We start from the raw sequence: 20,399 nt of genomic DNA, 5'->3' as shown, positions 1-20,399 counted from the left end.
ACCTACCTGCGTACACGCAGTCATACGGCATGTGAGAGCGCAGACGAGCGTGTAAACACACACGAGCGTATACGTACACCCACACGCGTTGCAAATCTCTCCATGATCATGCGGGCGCACGTACGCCCATCTTGAGGGGAATATGAAATGAGCATGTGTAATTACATGGCAAACGGCGTAATGATCTGATGTTTAAATATTTCAGCAGTTTTGTGTTGTACTGGCACCCTGGCAATCCATTCTCAGGGACGGCCTCGCAGGCAGCGACACGAGACGCGTGAGAGCCAGTGTGTGCTCGCAACACGTGAGCTAGCTGTCCGGCCCGAAATATTCATGACCAGCTCATTGCTCAAGGCCCCGAGAAGACAGACCAGAGACGTACAGAAAACTTAGAGAAAATACATCATAAATCAGGAGGGGAAAGAGATGGATGAAGCGGGAGGGAGAGCTGTCGCCTCTAACTCCGAAGATCAAAAATGGCCCTTTTGAAAGTTCCCTCGCACAGATTCTCTGCTCAGTTAATTTTTTTCTTGATGCGTATGAAGATAAAGCCAATTTTGTCGCATCTTCAGTATCCATCATTGTGGTGAGTGGCAGCTGACACCTACAAGCTTTTGGCTGCAATGCTCACAAAGACGGGAACTGAGAAACATTATATACATAGTTCAGATAATTTCTACAAAACACTTTTACAGTGATACAGTGAACCTGCAGACAGAGCCGTGCTAGCTGTTTCCCACTGCTTTCCTGTCTTTATGCTAAGCTAATTGCTTCCTGGCTGTGGTGTAAATCTTCTCAACTCATACTTAGTTCTCAAATGTTACACTAAATACAAGCAGCTCCAAGAGAACTGAAAATGGGGAAAGAAGAAATCAAATCAAAAGCGATCCACACAAAGGAAGACTAAGCAGACAGGAACATCATGGACTGTTAATATGGAACATGAATGTCTGCACCAAAATGTCATGGCAATCTCTCCAGTAACTGCTGAGACGCTGCACTCAGAAGCACAAATGTCAACCTCATGGTGGCACTAAATGAGGTCAGGGTCAACTGTGGAAGAAAGACAACTCCTTTCACAAGGGCTGCTTGGTTGTAGAGTCACTTGCTAACAAAGCACATGGAACTGTGGCCACAAACAGTCATCTTTTGGGAATGTTACTGAATGAGAGTGAATCAGTCATTCATCCATCCATCCATTTTCTATACCGCCTATCCCTTTCGGGGTTGCGGGGGGGGTGGGGGGTGGCTGGAGCCTATCCCAGCTGTCAACGGGCGAGAGGCGGGGTACACCCTGGACCGGTCGCCAGTCGATCGCAGGGCCTACGCATGCGCGGGAAGAACATGCAAACTTCACACAGAAAGGCCCCGCCCGGGGATCGAACCAGCGACCCTCTTGCTGTGAGGCACGCGCAGTACCTGCTGCGCCACCGTGCCGCTGAATCAGTCATTATGTATGCATACTAGAACAGAGAGCCCCCTCACTCCTGTCATGATGGCTGTAAATAATGCCTGTAAGTGTAGTAACATCATGGCCAAGGCAATCGAGTTTACACTTCACCGGGGGCTCCTTATGCATCATGAAAGTCTTCTGAACTGAGAAATTCCAAGAGTCATTTCCTGGTGCATCTGATTCATCCTGCTGACACACTGACCTACTACCTCAGCTGATTAACGTGCTCTTTCTTCATGCCATGGCATAGAATCTGGGTCGACAGGAGACATGAACCAGAATGTTAACCAGCTCACCTGGGGCGTGAAACAGATACCGATATAGTGATGACGCATATACCTATCGTACACCGTACTCTGGATGTGTGCATCACAGCATGTGCTCAACTATATACAGTAGCGCGGGTAAGAAAGCAGGAATAAGATGTGAGTAAATGAGGATGCCCAGAGGAATATTTTTAGTCTAGAAGCTTTCTTCTACTTTACTGTGTGAGTCAAGTGTTGAATTTAGAAAAAGAATACCATAATACAGAATGATGGTGGAAAACTCTAAAGCTCCACTGCTATGGATTTTCATATTCCTGTCATGTCAAAGGTGTCTCTCCTAGCGACGAACACGGAGAAATATTGCTGAACTGTGCAGAGTTTTGGCATCTTCCTGCTCACTGTTCTGGTTTTCTGGCCTGCAACTTCACTGTTTTGCTTCACACCAACCTCGTCTCCAGCCACAGAAGCCAGCTGTTAGTGACTAGCTGGTGAATGTGCTGGAGCTTTTAGTTGCTAAAGATATGTCCTTCAGGAGTTGGTGGAGACCAAAATGGAGCTTAACAGAGAGTGAATATTGGACTTTTGTTCATTAGGTGGAGAGAAACACCTCATGTTGCTCTGTCTTTGCTAGATCTGTAAGTGGGAAAACCCCATCACCACCACCACCACCACCAATAATACACATTTAATGTTGTCTGTCTCTTGATTAGTTCTAGACTTAAATGAATAAGCTGGACAAAATTACAGATGACAACAAGAAAGAACATCTTCTACAGACCATTAACCAAAGAGAAGACATCGTGGCTAGGATGCAAAACAACAAACAAGAAAACATTTGCTATACGACTAAAAATAAACCCTGATATTGTCGACATCAACCTTTGCAAGAAATGAGACATCAAAAAATGAAGGCAGACAAGACACCTGCAGGTGACCGTATATTATCCGACCAAATCCCAGCGCACATGTCCTACATACACGACTTAATCATACCTGGGCCTTTGAGGAGGAAGCAATAGAAGAACGGATCATTCTGCTACATTTCCCATGAAAGCAATATAGGAGAACACAAGAATTTCAAAGGAGTAATGTTCCTATCGAATCCAACCAAAATCCTGGTTATGTTGGACTGAATAATGAGTGTGCTGCGTAGGAGCTGCAGACATGTCAGGCTGGTTTCAGAAAGAATGCTTCCTGTGCACATGATGTTATAACTTTTAGAATAACTGTAAAAAGTATACAACAGTCAAGAAAAAAATACCTAGTCAAGGTCAAATTAATAAGATTCCAACCAAAAATGGGTTTCTGATCCACTTTAACCAGCATATTGCATTTCGATGAGTAAGAGGCATGATTACAACAGTGGAGAATAACTTTTGAGTGGGAACAGTAGTTTGTGTGAGTGTGTGCGCGATGTTCTAGCCTCTTATCTCACTGTCAGACGGAGTCGCAGCTGTCTCTGAAGCCCGAGGCTTTGAAGCGCTGGAGGGGCGTCTTTGAGAACACCAGTCGCAGCGAGAGGGACCGAGGTCTTGGCGAGGCACATGCCGGGGAGAGCGAACCCTGCGAGGTGTGAGGTTTTGCACTGCATTCGAATCCGTGGGTTTGTTTGGAGGGGCTTAGCGAAGTGATAACGAGGCAGCTGAGAGGGAGGCGGAAGGTTTTGCGTTACATATGTTCAACTCTTGCCTGTCGCAGCGTTGAGAATGAATTTTTGGTTTTAAAAGTCTTCTCTTAAAAAAGTCTTCATCTTCATCCATCCATTTTCTATACCGCCTATCCCTTTCGGGGTTGCGGGGGGGGCGGGGGGCTGGAGCCTATCCCAGCTGTCAATGGGCGAGAGGCGGGGTACACCCTGGACCGGTTACCAGTCGATCGCAGGGCAACACACAAGACAAACAACCATTCACACTCACTCACACCTAGGGGCAATATTTTAGAGTCACCAATTAACCTAATGAGCATGTTTTTGTGGGAGGAAGCCAGAGTGCCTGGAGAGAACCCACGCATGCACGGGAAGAACATGCAAACTTCACACAGAAAGGCCCCGCTGGGGATCAACCGGCAACCTTCTTGCTGTGAGGCACACGCACTACCTGCTGCTCCACCGTGCCGCCCAAGTCATCTTCAGAAAGGAAATAATCAAACCTATTGTATATAGAAATTGAAAACTTGCACAAATCTCAGAAATCTTCCACAAATGCAAACTTTTTGTCAACCAACCCTTTGTTCTGTAGGTATGAACTGAAACATCATTAAAAAAGAGTTAGTGTCTCATTTCATGTCTGAGTCATGCCATACCAGTCAGCATCAAGAGGCTTATTCAGACATTCATTGCTGGCCAGCTTTCCAAAGGCCACTTTCAAAGAGAGATCAACATATTACATAAACACGTCTCTCTTATTTTCCCTCAAACTACATGAACACGAGCCCAAACAGTTTAGACCCTCTGCCCTGGAAACCCCAGCCACTGAGGCTGATTAAGCTGACGTCTACTCTTTCGCATGACGCAAACAGAAAACAGAACTAATTTCCTCTGGAGGACTCCAGGGAGGTGAAGAGGAGAAAACACGATTATGGTGACATACCCAAATTGGAATGCAAAATGCTTGTGAGGCCCAGCATTCAAAAAGGTGGCATCAATCTAGCTTGTGCTGCAATGGCAGTTCCCTGAGGTCCTTAGACGAGATTACATATCCTCGAATTGTTAGAGGATCTCAATGTGATGATTTGGCTGCTTTATTTCTTCCATAATAATAACAGGCAACAACAATAAAGCGCCAAAGTGATACAGACTTTGTTTTGCTTGTGTTTTCTTATTGTACATCTCCATGCTGCAGTGGAAATGTCTCCTTGATGTGTACATTTGTCTTTGAACATGTAAATCTATCTCACGACAGGTCATTAGATGCGTTGTGTTTTCATACCTCCTGCGTGCGCGTGCTCTCGCCAGACTCTGTCAGCAGTTTGATCGGGGTAGAGCGTTGGGACACGGATCCTTCGTCGTCGCGGTCCTCCTCTGAGTCGTCCTCTGACGTGCTGCTGATGGCCTCCTCGCTCGGGGGAGGGGGCGCGCTGGCCGCAGTTTTCCTCTGGAGCAGTGTCTCCTCCCTACTGCTCTTGTTGCTGCCAAAATCCACAAACATGCACAAAGATTAATGCTGTTTAAATACACGCACAATGGTGCACAGCTAGCTGCAATATATAACTATGAAGAATATTTGTATCTTTATGTTATGAGATTGTGGATCATTTAAAATTCAGGCAAGCAGCAGGACCTCTGGAGTGTTTCAAGAGATGCAATGGCAACATGTACTTCCACAACTCCTCCCTGAAGAACCCTGACTAACTAAACCCATCATCCTTCTACAGAGGATGTCTTAAGTGTCCCCATGATTCTGCAACTATAATTTTAATTTCCAATTTTTGTTCCACTCCTGCCAAAAAAAGCCCGGGTGAGTCACTGAGTGTTGTTACAAAATGTTTTCTGTAATCACTCAGAAGTATTCATAACCAGTCCAAACTCCTCCCTCTCCCACATGTTCGCTTCTGCAAGAACAGCCAGAGAGGGCCCCCTTTTCCCTGCACTTTGATTGTTAGGGGACCGTTCTGGACAATGCCCACTTCGGTGAACAAGAACGTCGTTGTGAAGGCTGGCTGCGTTCTAGTATTAATCTGATGGTGAGAGAGTCGGTAAATCGGTGCAGTGCAGAAACACCAAAATATATGCATGAGGTAATCTAGACACAGCAACACATTTTTTCAAACTGCAAACCCTTATCATGAATGTCTGCGTATGCTATGTGTTGATGTGAAAATATAGAGGAATATTGGCCAATTTACAGTATCTCTGACAGATGTTTTAAACTCTTGATATCAATGTTGATATTGGCATCAAAAATCCAGTATTGCTCTGGTAAACACTGTAATGGCCTGCAGCTCATTGTCACGCATTCATGTTATCTTTTCAAAACTGAAGTTAGATATCTGGTGACGGTGAAGAGAGGTGAAGCTCAGAATAAAGCTCAGTAGCCACATTTTAATAATTTCACCTATGGTCACTAATGGAGTTTTGGGTAGTGACAGAATAACAAGCAGGGAAAGTAGAGCTTCATTACAATCTGGATAGTCTCAATCTCAAACCACTGCCTTCTGTTTTGGACATATGCCAGGCAAGAGCAGTGGAGGGGGACACATGAAAGAACGACAGCTTCTAAGGTGACTAAGAAAATGGATGAGTGGACGCAAACAGCTGGAAATGGAATGGATGATGTGGTGTGTGCCTGCATTTGTAAGCATGTGCGCACACGTGATGTTGTCGGGTTCAGAGCCAGTGAGTCAGATGTACTGTACCTTTCAACAGACAAACGGACTGACTGATGCAACCTTGAAGCCTATGCTGCAAAGATGAACCTACAGTGTTAAATGTAAACTCTACATTTAGAAAAATGCGCGTTTTTGCAGTGACTTCCCAAGTGAAATGCAAGTGGAATTGTAATTGCTGTAATTTCCAAGCGAAAAACACAAAAGCTCTGAATCATTTCGTATTTTTTCAGCGGGTCAAAAACAGACATATTTTACATCTCTTTTCTAAAAGGTTTGATTTTGTCTTGCTCTTAACTCTTTAGCTTTGCTAATCAAATGCAGCCTCAGGAACAAGGTTCATGAGACATCCAGAGTCTGTTCCTCGGACAGAATTCACTTTCAAACATGGTGGCAAATGCACAAGTCTGAAGTCCACTGATTGACCGATATTAAAGATTTACAGTGGTCTGATGCAGGCCAGGAAAATAAGGCTTCTTTTTAGACTAAAGCCTTTATTGTAAGTTGAGAAATCCGATGATTACATGCAGTAATATCCTTCATACAATCATGAGGTGAACCTCGCCAATCGTGATACTATCACCTGTTATCAATGAACCTGCTTACCTGTGGAAGACAGGAAACTAGCTGGGCCTGTGCTCTTAGATTTTACTGCAGCTTTTGACGTAACTGACCAGAGCAGTCTCGTTGCAAAGCTTCACTGTGGTGGTTGTTCATCTTCACCAACACAATCAAAACATCTTGCTCTCAATTGTTATAAAGGATGTATCAAGTCTTCTTACAAATGCTGACATAGTTATGTATGCAGATGACTCAGTTTTGTTTTGTTGCAAGAATGAACAAAATAATAAATGCATCAGACACACATTAGCAAGAAACAATGAACAACTTATCTGGCTGCTCTATTCTGTGAAAGATGGAGTATTTTTTTTAGATGCTTCTCATTGGCACTCGTTCAGATGACTGGTCAGTACTCCAGGTGTGACTGAACAATGTCAGTCGCAACATGATGTAACACGTGATAATGATTATCATGGCTAACTGTGGGGGCTGAATTAAAATCTTATCTTGTGTTATTTGTGCAAAATGTGGAATATATTATAATACTGGGTTTTGTCAAAGGTATAATACACGCCAAGTGAGCACTGGTCATCTGGAACAAGTATGTGTGTGATGACTGTTCTCTGTAGAGCTACATCTGTCTGGAATATTGTCCAACATCAGACAGATCAAAAGCAGATTTTCTTTCAAAAAGCCAGTCATAAAATAATGAATCTCACATTGATGTTACTTTAGTTATTATTTGTGAGTTTTGTTTTCATTGAAAGCTATAATCATCATTTTTTTTAAGTATCTTTTCATGTATTTATGTTTGATATGTGTCCACGTCACTTACTCTCTGATCTTTATATTTGGCTTGTTTAGTCTTTTCTTGTTCTGTAGATTCAATGTGATTGTTGTTTCATGAGATCATCAGGTGTAGTGTCATAGTGGTCATGGTGTGCTGAATTCATGTGGAGACAATTATGAGCTGCCAGCAGGAGAAGCTCTGCATTAAGCTATTTCAAACAGGATGCAGGCACATGCATACGCACACACACACTAAACAAGGACAGGAAAAGGGACAGGGCCTTGTTTCTGGTTACCTGAGAACACAGTGTCAAATGAAGCTGAGTGGATGAGGGCACAGTGACATGGGATTTATTCCATCCAAAAAAAAAAATCATCATAAAACAGTAAAACTCACCCCAACACTGATTTTCCTGTTTCCTCTGGCTTGCGAACTGTGAACGGGCTCGGATCCACTCCGACCGTCTTGGGCATAAATTCCCTTTATGAACACAAATCAAAATGAAAGCCATTAGCTGACACCCCGCAGTACTGTGACAATAATGGCTAATGAGTGTTTGATACATTATTCAACAGAGGTCCTTTTCATCAACAAAAACTGGGTCGACTTGGCAATATCAAAACAATCATTTCACCAGCGTTTAAGCAATAACTTCAACACAGCAGAAAGTTACACAAACAATGTCTCTGCTTGTAGACTGCGACTAAATCCATTTTTTCCTATTGTTAAGTCCCTCAACAAAATCTCTTCTGTGTAAAGGGTTTTGTCTGTATATTACATGTTTGTATGTGTGTGTGTTCACCTTGCAGAGTTGGTCATAGCGATGCAGAATGTGTCATCGAAGGAGGTAAGTTCATAAGGTTTGAAGAATTCTGTGTAGATGTCAATACTCTCATCGAAGCGGTTGTACCTCTTCACTCTGACCTTCTTCATGGTGTCCTCACAAGGGACTGTGTCCACACAGGAGCGCACAGACACAATGTTTACAAGACATCAGAAGTACGGTGATACCTTGTCAACCTTGTGTTATATATTATGGACATTGCAGATATTATATAGATATAATTTGCTGAGGAGATACCTTCATCATAGGGGACAGGAAGGGAGGACAAGATTCCTTCTGACCACCACAAAGTGTAGCTGGAGACAGACAAGATACAGACGTGTTAAAACCCTCCAGAAAACCTCTCACCGATGTGTTCTGCGGGCTACACTGGCTCTCCTGGGACTTAACATAACCTAGATTTGAAAATTGACTTAGCTGGACCACCGACTGTAAAACTCTGGAATACATCAGCCTTTTATTTAATGTGACCAATTTGAGTGAATGCACTGATTACATTGTAGTGTGTGATGTGCCACTTACAGGAGTTTGAGAGCAAAAGCGCAGTATGTGGCTGCTGAATTGAATTTAGGTCCAGCCATTCTAATTTCTGGAAATAATGGCTGACCTACCTTGGCCCATTGTGGCAACATAAACTAGTGGCATGCACAACCCCGATTCCAAAACAGTTGGGACAAGGTGTACAATGTAAATAAAAACACAATGCAATGATTTGGAAATTCTTTTGAACACATATTCCATTGAATATAGTACAAAGACAAAATATTTAATGTTCAAACTGACATTATTATGTTTGTACATTCTGAATTTGATGTCTGCAACGTGTTGCAAAAAAATTGGGACAGGGGCATGTTTACCACTGTGTGACATCACCTCATCTTTTAGCAACATTCAGGAAGCATTTGGGAACAAAGGACACTAGGTGTTGAGACAGAGACAGGTCTGAAGAGGCAGGCCAGCTGGTGCATGCACTCTTTCACTCCAAGGCCATACCCGACCATGATACTATCACCTGTTATTAATGAACCTGTGGGATGGTCCAAACAGGTGTTTTCCATAACTTTTTCAGTCCTTTGTTGCCCCTGTCCCAACTTGTTTGAAAAATGTTGCTGTTATCAAATTCACAATGAGCATATATTTACGAAAACAATAAAGTTTATCAGTTTGAACAATATCTTTTCTTTGCACTCTGTTGTATGAATATAGGCTGAAAAGGGTTTGCAAATTGTTGCATTCCTTTTTTATTTGGGTTTAACACAATGCCCCATTTTTTTGGAAATTAGGGTAGAGAACTGGGTCTACGTCTTATGTAAGCATGAAGATAATAGAGAGAAAATAACTTGTGTACTCGCACTCTCCCACACACATGCACACAATGGCAAGGACCGAATTAATGTGGATCAAAACTGATGAATCTAAGGAAATACATAAAACAGTACTGAGTCATGAGTAAGGACAGACCAAGTGAGGAAAAAAAAGAAAAGAAAATTGTACGGTGGCCCTGAAAGCTCACCGCACTGCATCCTAGGGACATGTGCAAATGGAAAAGCAAAAGCAGAAAACTACCTACACGTGATCTGACAGTAACTGGATTTACAACTAGAGCGTTTCCAGTTAAATCCAGAGTGAGAAGTGATTTAGACACCAGCTGGGAGGACTGCAACATTTTCTTTTTTGAACACATTTTCTATCGATCAACAAATTGTCAGTGCCATTGAATATACGGCGTAGCCAGAGATCATTCACAGCGATCTTGTCCCCTGATGAATGTGGGTTTTTATAAGGCTGCTTTCCCAGCGGCTGACATTGATTTCACATTGACGTTAACTGCTATAGAGAATGTTGCTTGTTGACCTAAAATGCAGACACAGAATGTGTCTCAAGTTCTCTGGTACACAATATCTACAACTAGTGTGTATGTTGTATTGAGTAAGAATTTGTCTGAGATGTTTTTAAAAAGAGGCTCAAGACCCACCTTTTTTTTTAATCAGGCTTTCAATGGATTTGTTTGATTTATCTCATTCCTTTAATCAGTCTTCTTATCATATCATATTTAATCTTTATTTGTATCTCATTTTAGTTGCATGTTTTAACGACATGTTTATTTACTATTTATTTCATTTATTCATTCTATTTCATTCAGTGTTTATGTCTTAGTCCCTTGGTTTTTAGCTCCAGTGTTTCCTCATGGGGCCCCTGGTTTTTAGCTGTGGCGTTTCCTCATGGGGGCCCCCTACACTGGGAGTTGCTCTTGGTCTACTGATGGGGGCGCTGCCGAGGGGACGGCTCTGGCCTGGATTGCTGGAGGCCTCTGCACCTCTGTGTGGGGTGCGCGGGTGTGTGTGTGCGTACGTGCGTGTCTGTATGTCTGTGTCTCTATATGTCTATATATGTCTCTATGTATTTATGGGGGCGGGGGCTGGGTTTTCTTTTCCTTTTTCTTTTTTTTGTTTTTAGCCTCTGTGAGGCACTTTGTGTTGCTTTTAAGTATGAAAAGTGCCATATAAATAAAGTTTGATTTGATGATTTGATTTGAGTGAGAAGCAAACATGGGCTAACTGTCTGAGCATTGTCTGCCTGGGTTTCATGCTGGCTCAATCACAAGAGATGCAACATTAATTAATTGATTAAATATTATTTTATTATGGCCAATCATTCCAGATCTCTTGAATCAAATCAGATGTGGACCTTTGATTAATAAGTTTGAGAACCCCTGGTATAAGCCCGATTTAGATACGGTGGCTGCAGTAATGTGGACAGCATATTGGGCTGCGGTGATAAGCAAACCTCAGAATAGCATAATTACCCCTCAAGGCCAAAGCTCTCTGATCCTTGCGCAGACAAAGAGGAGCCTTGGTAGCAATCAAAAGAAATGACCACAAAGGCAGTCACATAATAATCCACCCACATGCTCACGTGAACAGTCCCACCACTGGCAGCAGCATGGGCTTTTTTTAAAAAAAAAAAAACCCTTTTCAGAAACAGCGGTGCAGGTGCTAATCTTTGAGAGTGATTTCCCGCTGAGGTATTCAATCAACACAAACATTAAGAGCAACTGAACTAGGTTTTTGTGTGTGTGTGTGTGTGTGTGTGTGTGTGTGTGTGTGTGTGTGTGTGTGTTTTCATTTTTCATGTATATACACAGTTTCTCATACAATTTTCTACATTCAGATGTTAGTATGTTTATGTGAGTGCGGTGTGTTCTTGAGATTTTTTGCATATGTGTGTGCAGTCGGTGTGTGTGTAATTACCTGCGTCTGTCTTGAAGGAGGGCCATGGTGTTCTTCTGATGCAGGTAGAAGTCAGTGGGCAGCTCCCACAGGTGCGGCTTGGACTCCATTGGCTGGTAGACTTGGAGAAACAGGTTGATGGCATCCTGTCTGTCAGCATCTGGTGGAGCAAGGTGAACACAATAAAGAAAAGAAATAAATAAGAATACAATGCGGAACACAGAGGCATTAAGCATGTTTGTCGATGGGAGTGTGCGAAGATAATCTCTGTAAGGGTTCAGCATGTAGCAAGTTGTTTACATGTTGCAGTTTGGTGTCTTTAAAACCCCCCACCCCCCCAACTGCAAAGCCCCGTGCATGCTACGCCACTCACGTGAGAGAATTAAAAGCTAAACTGGCTTCTAATAAAGCCTGATAACAAGCATTTTTCGATAATTGTCTGCCGGAGATTTATTTGATATGAGATAGGAGTTATGGAAGATCTGTGGACATAACATACACATGCAACAGAAGTCTCGCAAGATGCATAACTGTGCACGCAGTATAAATTTCAGAGCGCTTCCCCCTCTTTGGTCTCATCAAAACAAACAGGAGAGGCTGCAAAGCATATAGCAGGATGTATTGAGTATGTGTGTTTGCTTTTAGTAATGCTTACATGTCTGGGAATGTAACAGAGTACTTCACAGAAGTGGTTTATTTATTAGGGGAGGACAATGCCAACATGCTGGTGGATAGCAGGTATAATGTTCACCACGTTCACCATCATTATCTTAGCCAGTGTCCTAAACACGCTAAACATGAAGTACAGCTGAGGCTGATGGGAATGTCATCAGCTTTGCAGGTATTGGTCATAAACCAAAGCAGAAGCCACAATGAAATTGACCTAGATGAAAAATTAAGGGTTTACAAATTCATCCTAAGAAGAACATGAATGTCTATCCTGAAATTCATGGTAATCCATCCAAGAGTTGTTGAAACATCTTATTAAAATGCACACATTTCAAGCTCATGGTGCCGCCAGAAGAAAAGGTTTGTGCATTATTCCGAGCAACCACAACACTGTTTAATACTGTTTTCTCGTTATTAAAATGGGCCTCCAATCCCCATCTTTGCACAAATGCATAGAGTATGTTATCAAAACTCTTTTTTTTTTTTTTTGCTAAGATGTAAATTTTTGGGTGATATAGTCCTTTGTGGGTCCTGGTTAAAGGGCAGGTTGACAGCAGACACTAGCTGGTCCACATACAGAGACAGTTTTTCTTTGTTCCTACATGTATATTCTCCTTTGGTGCCTTGTAGAAAGTGCAGAGACAAAACTACAGAGACAACAGGGCAACAGTCATCTTAGTCAGCCACTTAAAATCAGAAGACCTGATAGAGGTCACGGCATTATCGAGTGTGCAGTTCAAGGAATATCGAGTACTTGTGTGTAGTCTCTCAGTGTATGTGCTGTATTATATGAGCCTCTCCCACTCGACATTTCAGCCTGAATAAACAACTGCTGCTTTCTCAGATCTGATCTCCAACTAACCACCAATCCCATTTTTCAAAATGAATTGAATGACAAGATGTGAAAGCGAAGAGACAGAAGGGCGGTCGACTTTTTAGGTCAAGTGGCACAGCTCTGGCTTAATACAAAGCACACAACCTTTCTCTTCATTTCTAGGACTACAAATACTACCCTTTGATGTGGAACAGTCACTAGTGTTTCGTGAAAACACATGTGCACCCATGCACATTTTCATAGGCACACTGTATCAAACTACAAACCAGGGTGTCATCTAGAATTATTTGAAATCCAAATTGCAGGCATAGCAAAGCCACTTTATCAAGCACTGATTGCCAATTAGATCCTGGCTGCACATTGGAAGAGAGAGGAAAACAAACGTCCTCCAAATATCAATTTTTGCAATTGTTGGCAATAAATTCAAGCGTTTCAATTGTTGTTGTTCAGGGAACAATGCGGGATGTGACAGTGTGAGCTTTTATTTATCCAGCCTGTGATGTAAAATGTGCTAGGTCACGTTTTTCACTTGCAAAGTCACAACAAGTATTTTAAAAGATGAGCAAGCAATCTAAAAAGGCAATATAGGACTGATCAGGAGTCTGATCACTTTCCAGGAGTTTATTTATTCATTCAGTTCATTTATTTCATTCAAGGAAATTCCAAAATAAAACAAGTTTTTGAAAGTTGGGTTTAATGGATGGAATACGGCAAAATTAACAGGGAACGCATAATCAAAATGAAAGATTATAAACCAGTATTAATCATAATCTATGGAATTAGGGGAGTGGACGAAAGTGCAGAAGCGGCTTGAACAATTTTGGTGTGATGTTACGTATCTGTTCAATGATGCTTGTGCATGTGTGTAAGCAAAGCCCATTCAGGTGAAAGAGGAAATCTTAAGCACCTCTACGTGTCTGTGTAACACACCTGAGAAAGCATTGCTGTAGTACCGCGACAGTGTCTGCATAATGTCTTTGGAGTGTTGTGTCCAGGGAGCGATCTTGCGGTAGGTTTTGACCCTGTGGACCAGCTGGGAGCCGCCATACTGCAGCGACAAAGTGTCTCCATGGTCCTCATACAGCTCCTCAAACAACCTGGGCATCACACACAAATACACACATTAACACACAGGCAAAACATTTCATTTTGTTGAGATGTGCACACATGGACACGCACACTCATAATTTTCTTTGAATGGTGGGAAAATATGTGATAAAGTAAGGAGCTTTACCTCACACAGTCAGTATCAAACTGGAGTTTGGGCTTGTCAATCATTCCCAGTGCATAAAGCTGATAGGCCAGCGCACACTTGCCCACCATGAACTGGGCGGTGTTGGTCCGATCCAGACAGTCCACACAGTTGGTCCGCAACACACCAGTCTACACCAACAACAAAGACTGATGAAACTTACTGACACTGCTTCATTAATCTACAGGACGTCTCCCGTAAATCTCCACGTATTTACCTTATGTAAGTGCTGGCAATTAAATTAAACAGCTTAGATCATTCCAAGAAGACCACTGTATGCATGATTTAGATTTCCATGAAAACTCATAATACCTCTCATTATGCAGCTCAGTGTACTGGCCTAGTTTGTAGCTATAGCAATTAATGCCGATCCTCTTTTAAATAAACATTATACACAATAACTGTTTTCTTGGCCTGGAAATGTAAATACCAGGAACAGATGTGTATGTTCATTACCTTACCTTATTACTCGAATGATAAACAGTCCACTCAGATAAGTAGAATAATGACAAGAAAGTCACATCAAACCTATTTGGTAGGTGACATACCTGCACTCGTCCAGTGGCTGTGATCTGTCCACCTAAATCTCCCCACCTGAAAAAGGAAAAGACTGCTGCACTGAAAGGTATAAATAACACAGGAGCAGCAAAAGAATGGGAAAGTTGTGGTAGACAGGTAAACAGGTTGATTGGTAAGAAGTGATAGTATCATGGTTGGGGATGAAAGGAGCATCCTGGAAGGCTCAGTCGCTCACAAGCGAGGATAGAGTGAGGTTCACCACTTTGTAAAAACATGATTGTATAAAGCATATTACTACATGGGCTCAGCAACACAGGAGGATTGATACCCCTCCCATGTCTGTATAGTAAATATGAAGCTACAGCTGATAGCTGGTTTGCTTAGCTTAGCATACGGACGGGTCCAAAACGGTACAAAAAAATGTACAAATGCTGAAGCATATGAACAGCAGGTTGTCGGGCACATAACCACCTGTAAAACCAAAACAGATTTTGTTGCTTGTAGCTATATCCCCCCTGCTTCGCTATGCTAAGCTAAGCTAACAGAGAACCAGCCCACAACCTTATATTTAGTACAGTAAGTTGTATTAATCTTCTCATCTATCTCTTTGCCCTGGGTTCTGTCTTCATTTATTCTTTTCCCCCCAATTTAACGCAATGCTCTCATTCATCACTTTCCTTTTAAAGCACTCTACAAAAAACAGCAGCAGGCAAAGTGAGAATACCTCTGTGAGGAAAAACTGCCTCTAAATTGTTCAGAGAGCGACCCTTGACGACAAATGAAACAGTTGTTGAGGGGTGGGTTTTAAAGCAAAGTGCATCTCATTGCAGCATGAACTCAGTGACCTGACTGAGACCAACGAGCAACTGTCAGTTCAAGTAATAAGTATGCATGTGTTAGAGAAAATATGGACAGAGGAGAGACCAGAACAGCATGATAAGGAAAAGAAAATGTTGACAAAAGTCCCTGATGACTTCATTATTCACAAACTGAGACGTGCATGTGATGAAGGTGGGATTTGTTTTGTGTATGCATTGGAGAGCACATGTGCATGAGCGTGAAGTGAGAGTGTATTACAGAGAATGGGTTGGGTAATGCAAAGGGAGTGTAATAAACACTGGCCACGGTGTGGTCGTTGGATTATGTAACAGAATGGTAATGATGGCTGAAAGAGATTAAGACGTGCAGACAATGGAGGAGCTATGCATTAAGTACACGGAGGGCAATCTACTCAGCTCGTTAGCAGAAAGCTCTCCTCCACACAACTGCCAGCAGGCATAATTTACATTAAGAATTCATATCTGGAGAGTTTGAAAATTAAACAGTGTCGATAAATGTATGATTCTGAATATGTATGAATAGAAAAATGGATGATACAATCTCCGTAGAAATAGTCTTATATGCAAATGTAGGAAAGACAGTGGTGTGTTCGCGCAAATGGTTTCTTTTTCTTACACTTCTTTTTTTCATATCACTGGTGCATAATGTGCTACCTTCTCTCAGTTCGTCCCGGTGTGACCTGTAATTATTTAAACAGCTTTCTTGCTAGAAATCAGGGCGCTATCAAGGACCCAACAATGTTTTTCATGAGCACTTTCTGTATTAGCTTCATTTTAATTTAAGATGGGCTTCATTTGGAAGTGTAATGCAATAAATTGACTGTCAATTTATACACTGAAACTGAAAAAAAGCTTGAAATCTGGTCTAAAGGTGTGTTTGTGTCAACTTCCTCTGGTTTTAAGAGAAACAACAGGCGCAATGCAGGACAAGAAAAGGCTCACCTGTCGTCCGGTCTGAGGGTGTGACAGTAGAAGTCGGAGCGATTAATGAAGAAGCCCGTTCGCTTGACGACGTTCTCTGCTATCATACTCAGACGGTCCAGAACATTACACAATTTGCTGAGAGATAGAAAAAATGGTAAAACCATCATCAATATTTGCCAAAACAAATCAATTGTGTGTTTCTGTAGCTGCAGCTGAGTTACAGCGACAATGCACAAAACCTCTGGCTATCATAATATGCCTATTTTCTGAATTTTCTTTTCACGTATTGACACAAGACAAGCAAGGCCAAATTCTTTCAGGGACATTTCAGGGAACTAGGCCATTATTTTCAATGGAGGGAGAAGCGGACATCTTCCGGGTGGCGGCCCACGCCCCTCTAATTCTCCAACAGATCATTCAGTTTTTCAGTTCGGTTAAATCAGACTCCCAAATATGCTGACCTCCAAAACAAGCGTACAATGGGAGTCTGGCAACAATTGAGGAAAATTTCATTTTATAGGTGTCTGAATTCTCAGAATCACAAAACTCTCAGATCTCAAGCATGGCAGAGAGGAGAAGAAAATCAAATTAGAAAATGAATATTGTAATTATTCACATTCAGATGCAGTCCGTTGCATGCTAGTTGGCTACTTTGCGCTGCTCTTCATTTTCCACACTAGCTCAGGCAAACTGTTTGCTCTATTTCCACATCTGGTCTGAAACCATCTATAATCACTGCCTTATATTTACCTATGAACATATCTCTGATCTAAGAAGATCTGCTGTTGCAAATCTCAGCTTACTGCATTGCATATTTAGTGTGGCAACCTTTTGGTGTAGCGGGCCATGTCCCAGGCGATGTAGTCGATGCCGTGTTCAGGAGGGAGGAACTGATTCAGGTTGGTCACAGCTGGGTAGAGCTCTTCACTCAGAATCTTCTCATGTTTCCTTTTTTCTCGTTTCTGTAGCACCACAGAGAGACATGCGTACGGCAGGTGTTAATGCACAATCATAATAGAATTCCAGGTCTTAAAAAGGTCCTGTGAGGACACACATAGCACATATGGTCAGACATGTGACATACGTTTGTTCTCATTGATACATTCACAAAGATCCATTCAGGTCTCCTCCATAATGACTTCAGAGGGGAGAAAAAGAGCTACAAGACATAATTTGTAGGATCAAAGCAGAGCTGGACATGTGCAGTGGAGAGCACAGAAGATGGATGCTGCAGATGCATGGGGGATATATGACAAGAGGTTCAGCTCTGCGGGGTATTTGTGCAAATTGGCTCCTAGGCTGCAAAGTGTGGGATTAAGGTCTGAATCCTGATACAGTAAAAGTGCAAATTAGTGCAACTTTGAGAACACAAATATTGCTTAATGACTGAGGTGACCGTCATTCTTTAATTCATTCAAATTGCAGAACAGAAAAAAATGGCACTGGTCTGTTAAACTGTTCATTTAAAGCAATTATTCTGCTGTGGCAAATTCTGCAGGAAAACGTTGAATGACAACGTGACGACGTGTGTATTTTGTCAAGTTTGCTGCATGCAAAAAATGATTTACCTATTGCATATGTTTCCTGAGCTTTGTGATGTCTGCTAGGATAAGCAGGGTACAAAAGACCTATCCCAGGACACTGATAGCATGTTTCTTTTCTGTGTAATTACTATGATCTTGGGCAGTTCTGAGGTCAAAATATTGAATTAATTGAGGAGAAAAATAATCATAATCAATTATTATCATTCTTTTTATAAAGATGCACGCACTTGCTCACAGTCTGCCTCTGAGATCTGTCGTCACACTGCCCATTATGTTATTTCTGCATGAAGTTATTTCTCCTCTCGCTGTGTCTTCTTGCCTGCTCACCCTGGGTGATAATGGGCTTGGATACATCATTTAACAACTCACATCTCCATCCACACATCCAGCAGTAGCAAAGCAACAACAGCAGCCAGTCACATTGCACATGCGTTTCCTCTCCCATTCAAGCAGAGCGTGTCATACAGCCTGGCACATACGCAGACACACGCACACTTTCTAGGCACAAGTGAGATTAGAAATATACTACCCATATGCTTACAAAAGCACACATGTGCTGTTTACACGTATAAAACAGCAAACAAACACCACAGTAAAAATCATTATTGTGGGTGCAGTCGCAGATGATGAATGATAATATGTATCCGAATAGTCACAGACGCACATGCACATACATGAGGGGGCTGGGCATGGACTTAATGGAGGGTTTGCAATTATTTTAATGAACAGTTTTGCACAGTTAAAGGATGTATTTAATGACTCGCTTTTCTGCTCGTCTCATCTTTATTCCATTTCCTTTGTGTGTTTTGGTGCTTTGTCGGGTGGTTTTTCTCATTTTGGACCGAGATTTTGATCTTAGGAGATCGTCCTGGTTAAAATGAAATCCATAAATGAAATACTTAAAAAAAAAAACCAAAACATGTCAACGTGGGGAGAGGAAAAGCTAGAAGTCAAAACAAATGGACTCTAATTAAGTTCGCTGGCTGGAAAAGGGATTCACATGCTTGGCCATGTGCACTCTTACTCTGCCTCACACACACTCAGAAACACGCACCGACCATGACAAAACCACACACCCACCTTGAGAGTTGACACCGTCATGTCGACCCCCGTCACCACCGTGGGGAGATGGACTGTCATGATTTCATGGTTAATTGCCAATTCCTTCCTCTTTCTGTCTTCTCTGGGATAAGAGAGGAAGGTATACTCTACAAGCTGGGCGTCCCCTCCCTTACTCCTCACCATCTCCACATATCACATGGCTGCAGCTTGTGCGGACCTCCGAGGTCTGTGATTGGTCCCTCGTCTCACGGCTCCCCTTGGGAGTGACAACGTGAGCTTGAAACCAAAGCTACAGAGTGTACAGCTGTGTGCCCAAGTGTGTCCATGGGTGTGTATGCTAAAAAGGCAATGCAAAAATTACTACTACAGCACTGGCTCAAATGAGAAAATGCCAAACAGCGCAGTGCACAGGGATGAAGATGGAAAAAAAGAACCTTTCATCGACTTTGTTGTGTATTTCTTAAGATGGAGTGGCTTGAAGCATTTTTATTAGCATCATACTTTTCAAAGCTTCATTATCACGTTTCTTGGGAGTTTAATTATTTTTTCATATCATGCTCGTTTTTCTTAATTTGAGAGCGGTTTGATAATTAATGCTGATTTTACAGCAAAATAATGAGAAGGAACAAAGTGGTGAAAGCCTTGTGCGTCTTCACAGGTGTACATGTGTGCAGCTTCCCTTTCATCACTGCTGCGTGGGATTTAAGAGCAATGCTGAGGGAAGATCAGCGTTCAAGTTACCATTTCAACTGCTCGTAATCACCAGCCACCAGGGAAATCCCTTGTGATTGTAAAAAGTCTCCACAGCAACAACTAATCCCAAGTATCGGTCCAAGGCTTGACCAATTACACAATCAAGGCCTGCACTATTAGATAACAACCTGTTGAGTGATTCCACATACTGACCATATTTCATCCAATGACCCTTGAAGAAAAAAGATGCTCATCCTTTAAAAATTCCAACATTTCACAAACTGCATCTTATTATATCTCTACAGATCTCTATATGACTCTTGGTTAGCAGTTTCCAGTTGAGTGCTCTTGCTGGTCATCTCTCCACTGACAATGTTCATGTTTTAAGAAACTGATTTTTCCTTTAATGCAACCGTTTAGAACAATTCCTCAATAACATTCTCTTCCTGTCTCATCAGGTCGCCGAGTTCTCAGCAAAAAAACAAACAAAACTCATCAGTATTCACCTCTTCACAGTGCATGTGACTGCAACAGTGTAGCTCCATGTATGTATTTCCATATCTTTCTTGCAGAAACTGTTCTGAATGTGTTATCT

The 20,399-nt window shown here is 42.1% G+C and overlaps 1 protein-coding gene across 2 annotated transcripts in view; it reads right to left on the bottom strand.

Moving 5' to 3' along the window:
* Positions 1-20,399, bottom strand: part of fig4a (FIG4 phosphoinositide 5-phosphatase a) — a 49,478-nt gene that overhangs the window by 10,276 nt on the left and 18,803 nt on the right. For both annotated transcript variants that reach the window (XM_070986771.1, XM_070986772.1), the window contains 10 exons: positions 17,334-17,467; positions 16,524-16,640; positions 14,772-14,817; positions 14,206-14,354; positions 13,902-14,068; positions 11,489-11,627; positions 8,475-8,533; positions 8,196-8,343; positions 7,790-7,873; positions 4,647-4,845 (listed from right to left, as the gene is read on the bottom strand). In XM_070986771.1, coding sequence (XP_070842872.1) covers positions 4,647-4,845; positions 7,790-7,873; positions 8,196-8,343; positions 8,475-8,533; positions 11,489-11,627; positions 13,902-14,068; positions 14,206-14,354; positions 14,772-14,817; positions 16,524-16,640; positions 17,334-17,467 — 1,242 coding nt within the window. The remainder of the gene's footprint in view (positions 1-4,646; positions 4,846-7,789; positions 7,874-8,195; positions 8,344-8,474; positions 8,534-11,488; positions 11,628-13,901; positions 14,069-14,205; positions 14,355-14,771; positions 14,818-16,523; positions 16,641-17,333; positions 17,468-20,399) is intronic.

The sequence above is a fragment of the Chaetodon trifascialis genome, chromosome 19 (assembly GCF_039877785.1).
Source record: "Chaetodon trifascialis isolate fChaTrf1 chromosome 19, fChaTrf1.hap1, whole genome shotgun sequence".
Classification (NCBI taxonomy): Eukaryota; Metazoa; Chordata; class Actinopteri; order Chaetodontiformes; family Chaetodontidae; genus Chaetodon; species Chaetodon trifascialis.
The sequence above is the reverse complement of the archived record's forward strand: the minus strand, read 5'-3'. Positions and strand labels throughout refer to the sequence as shown.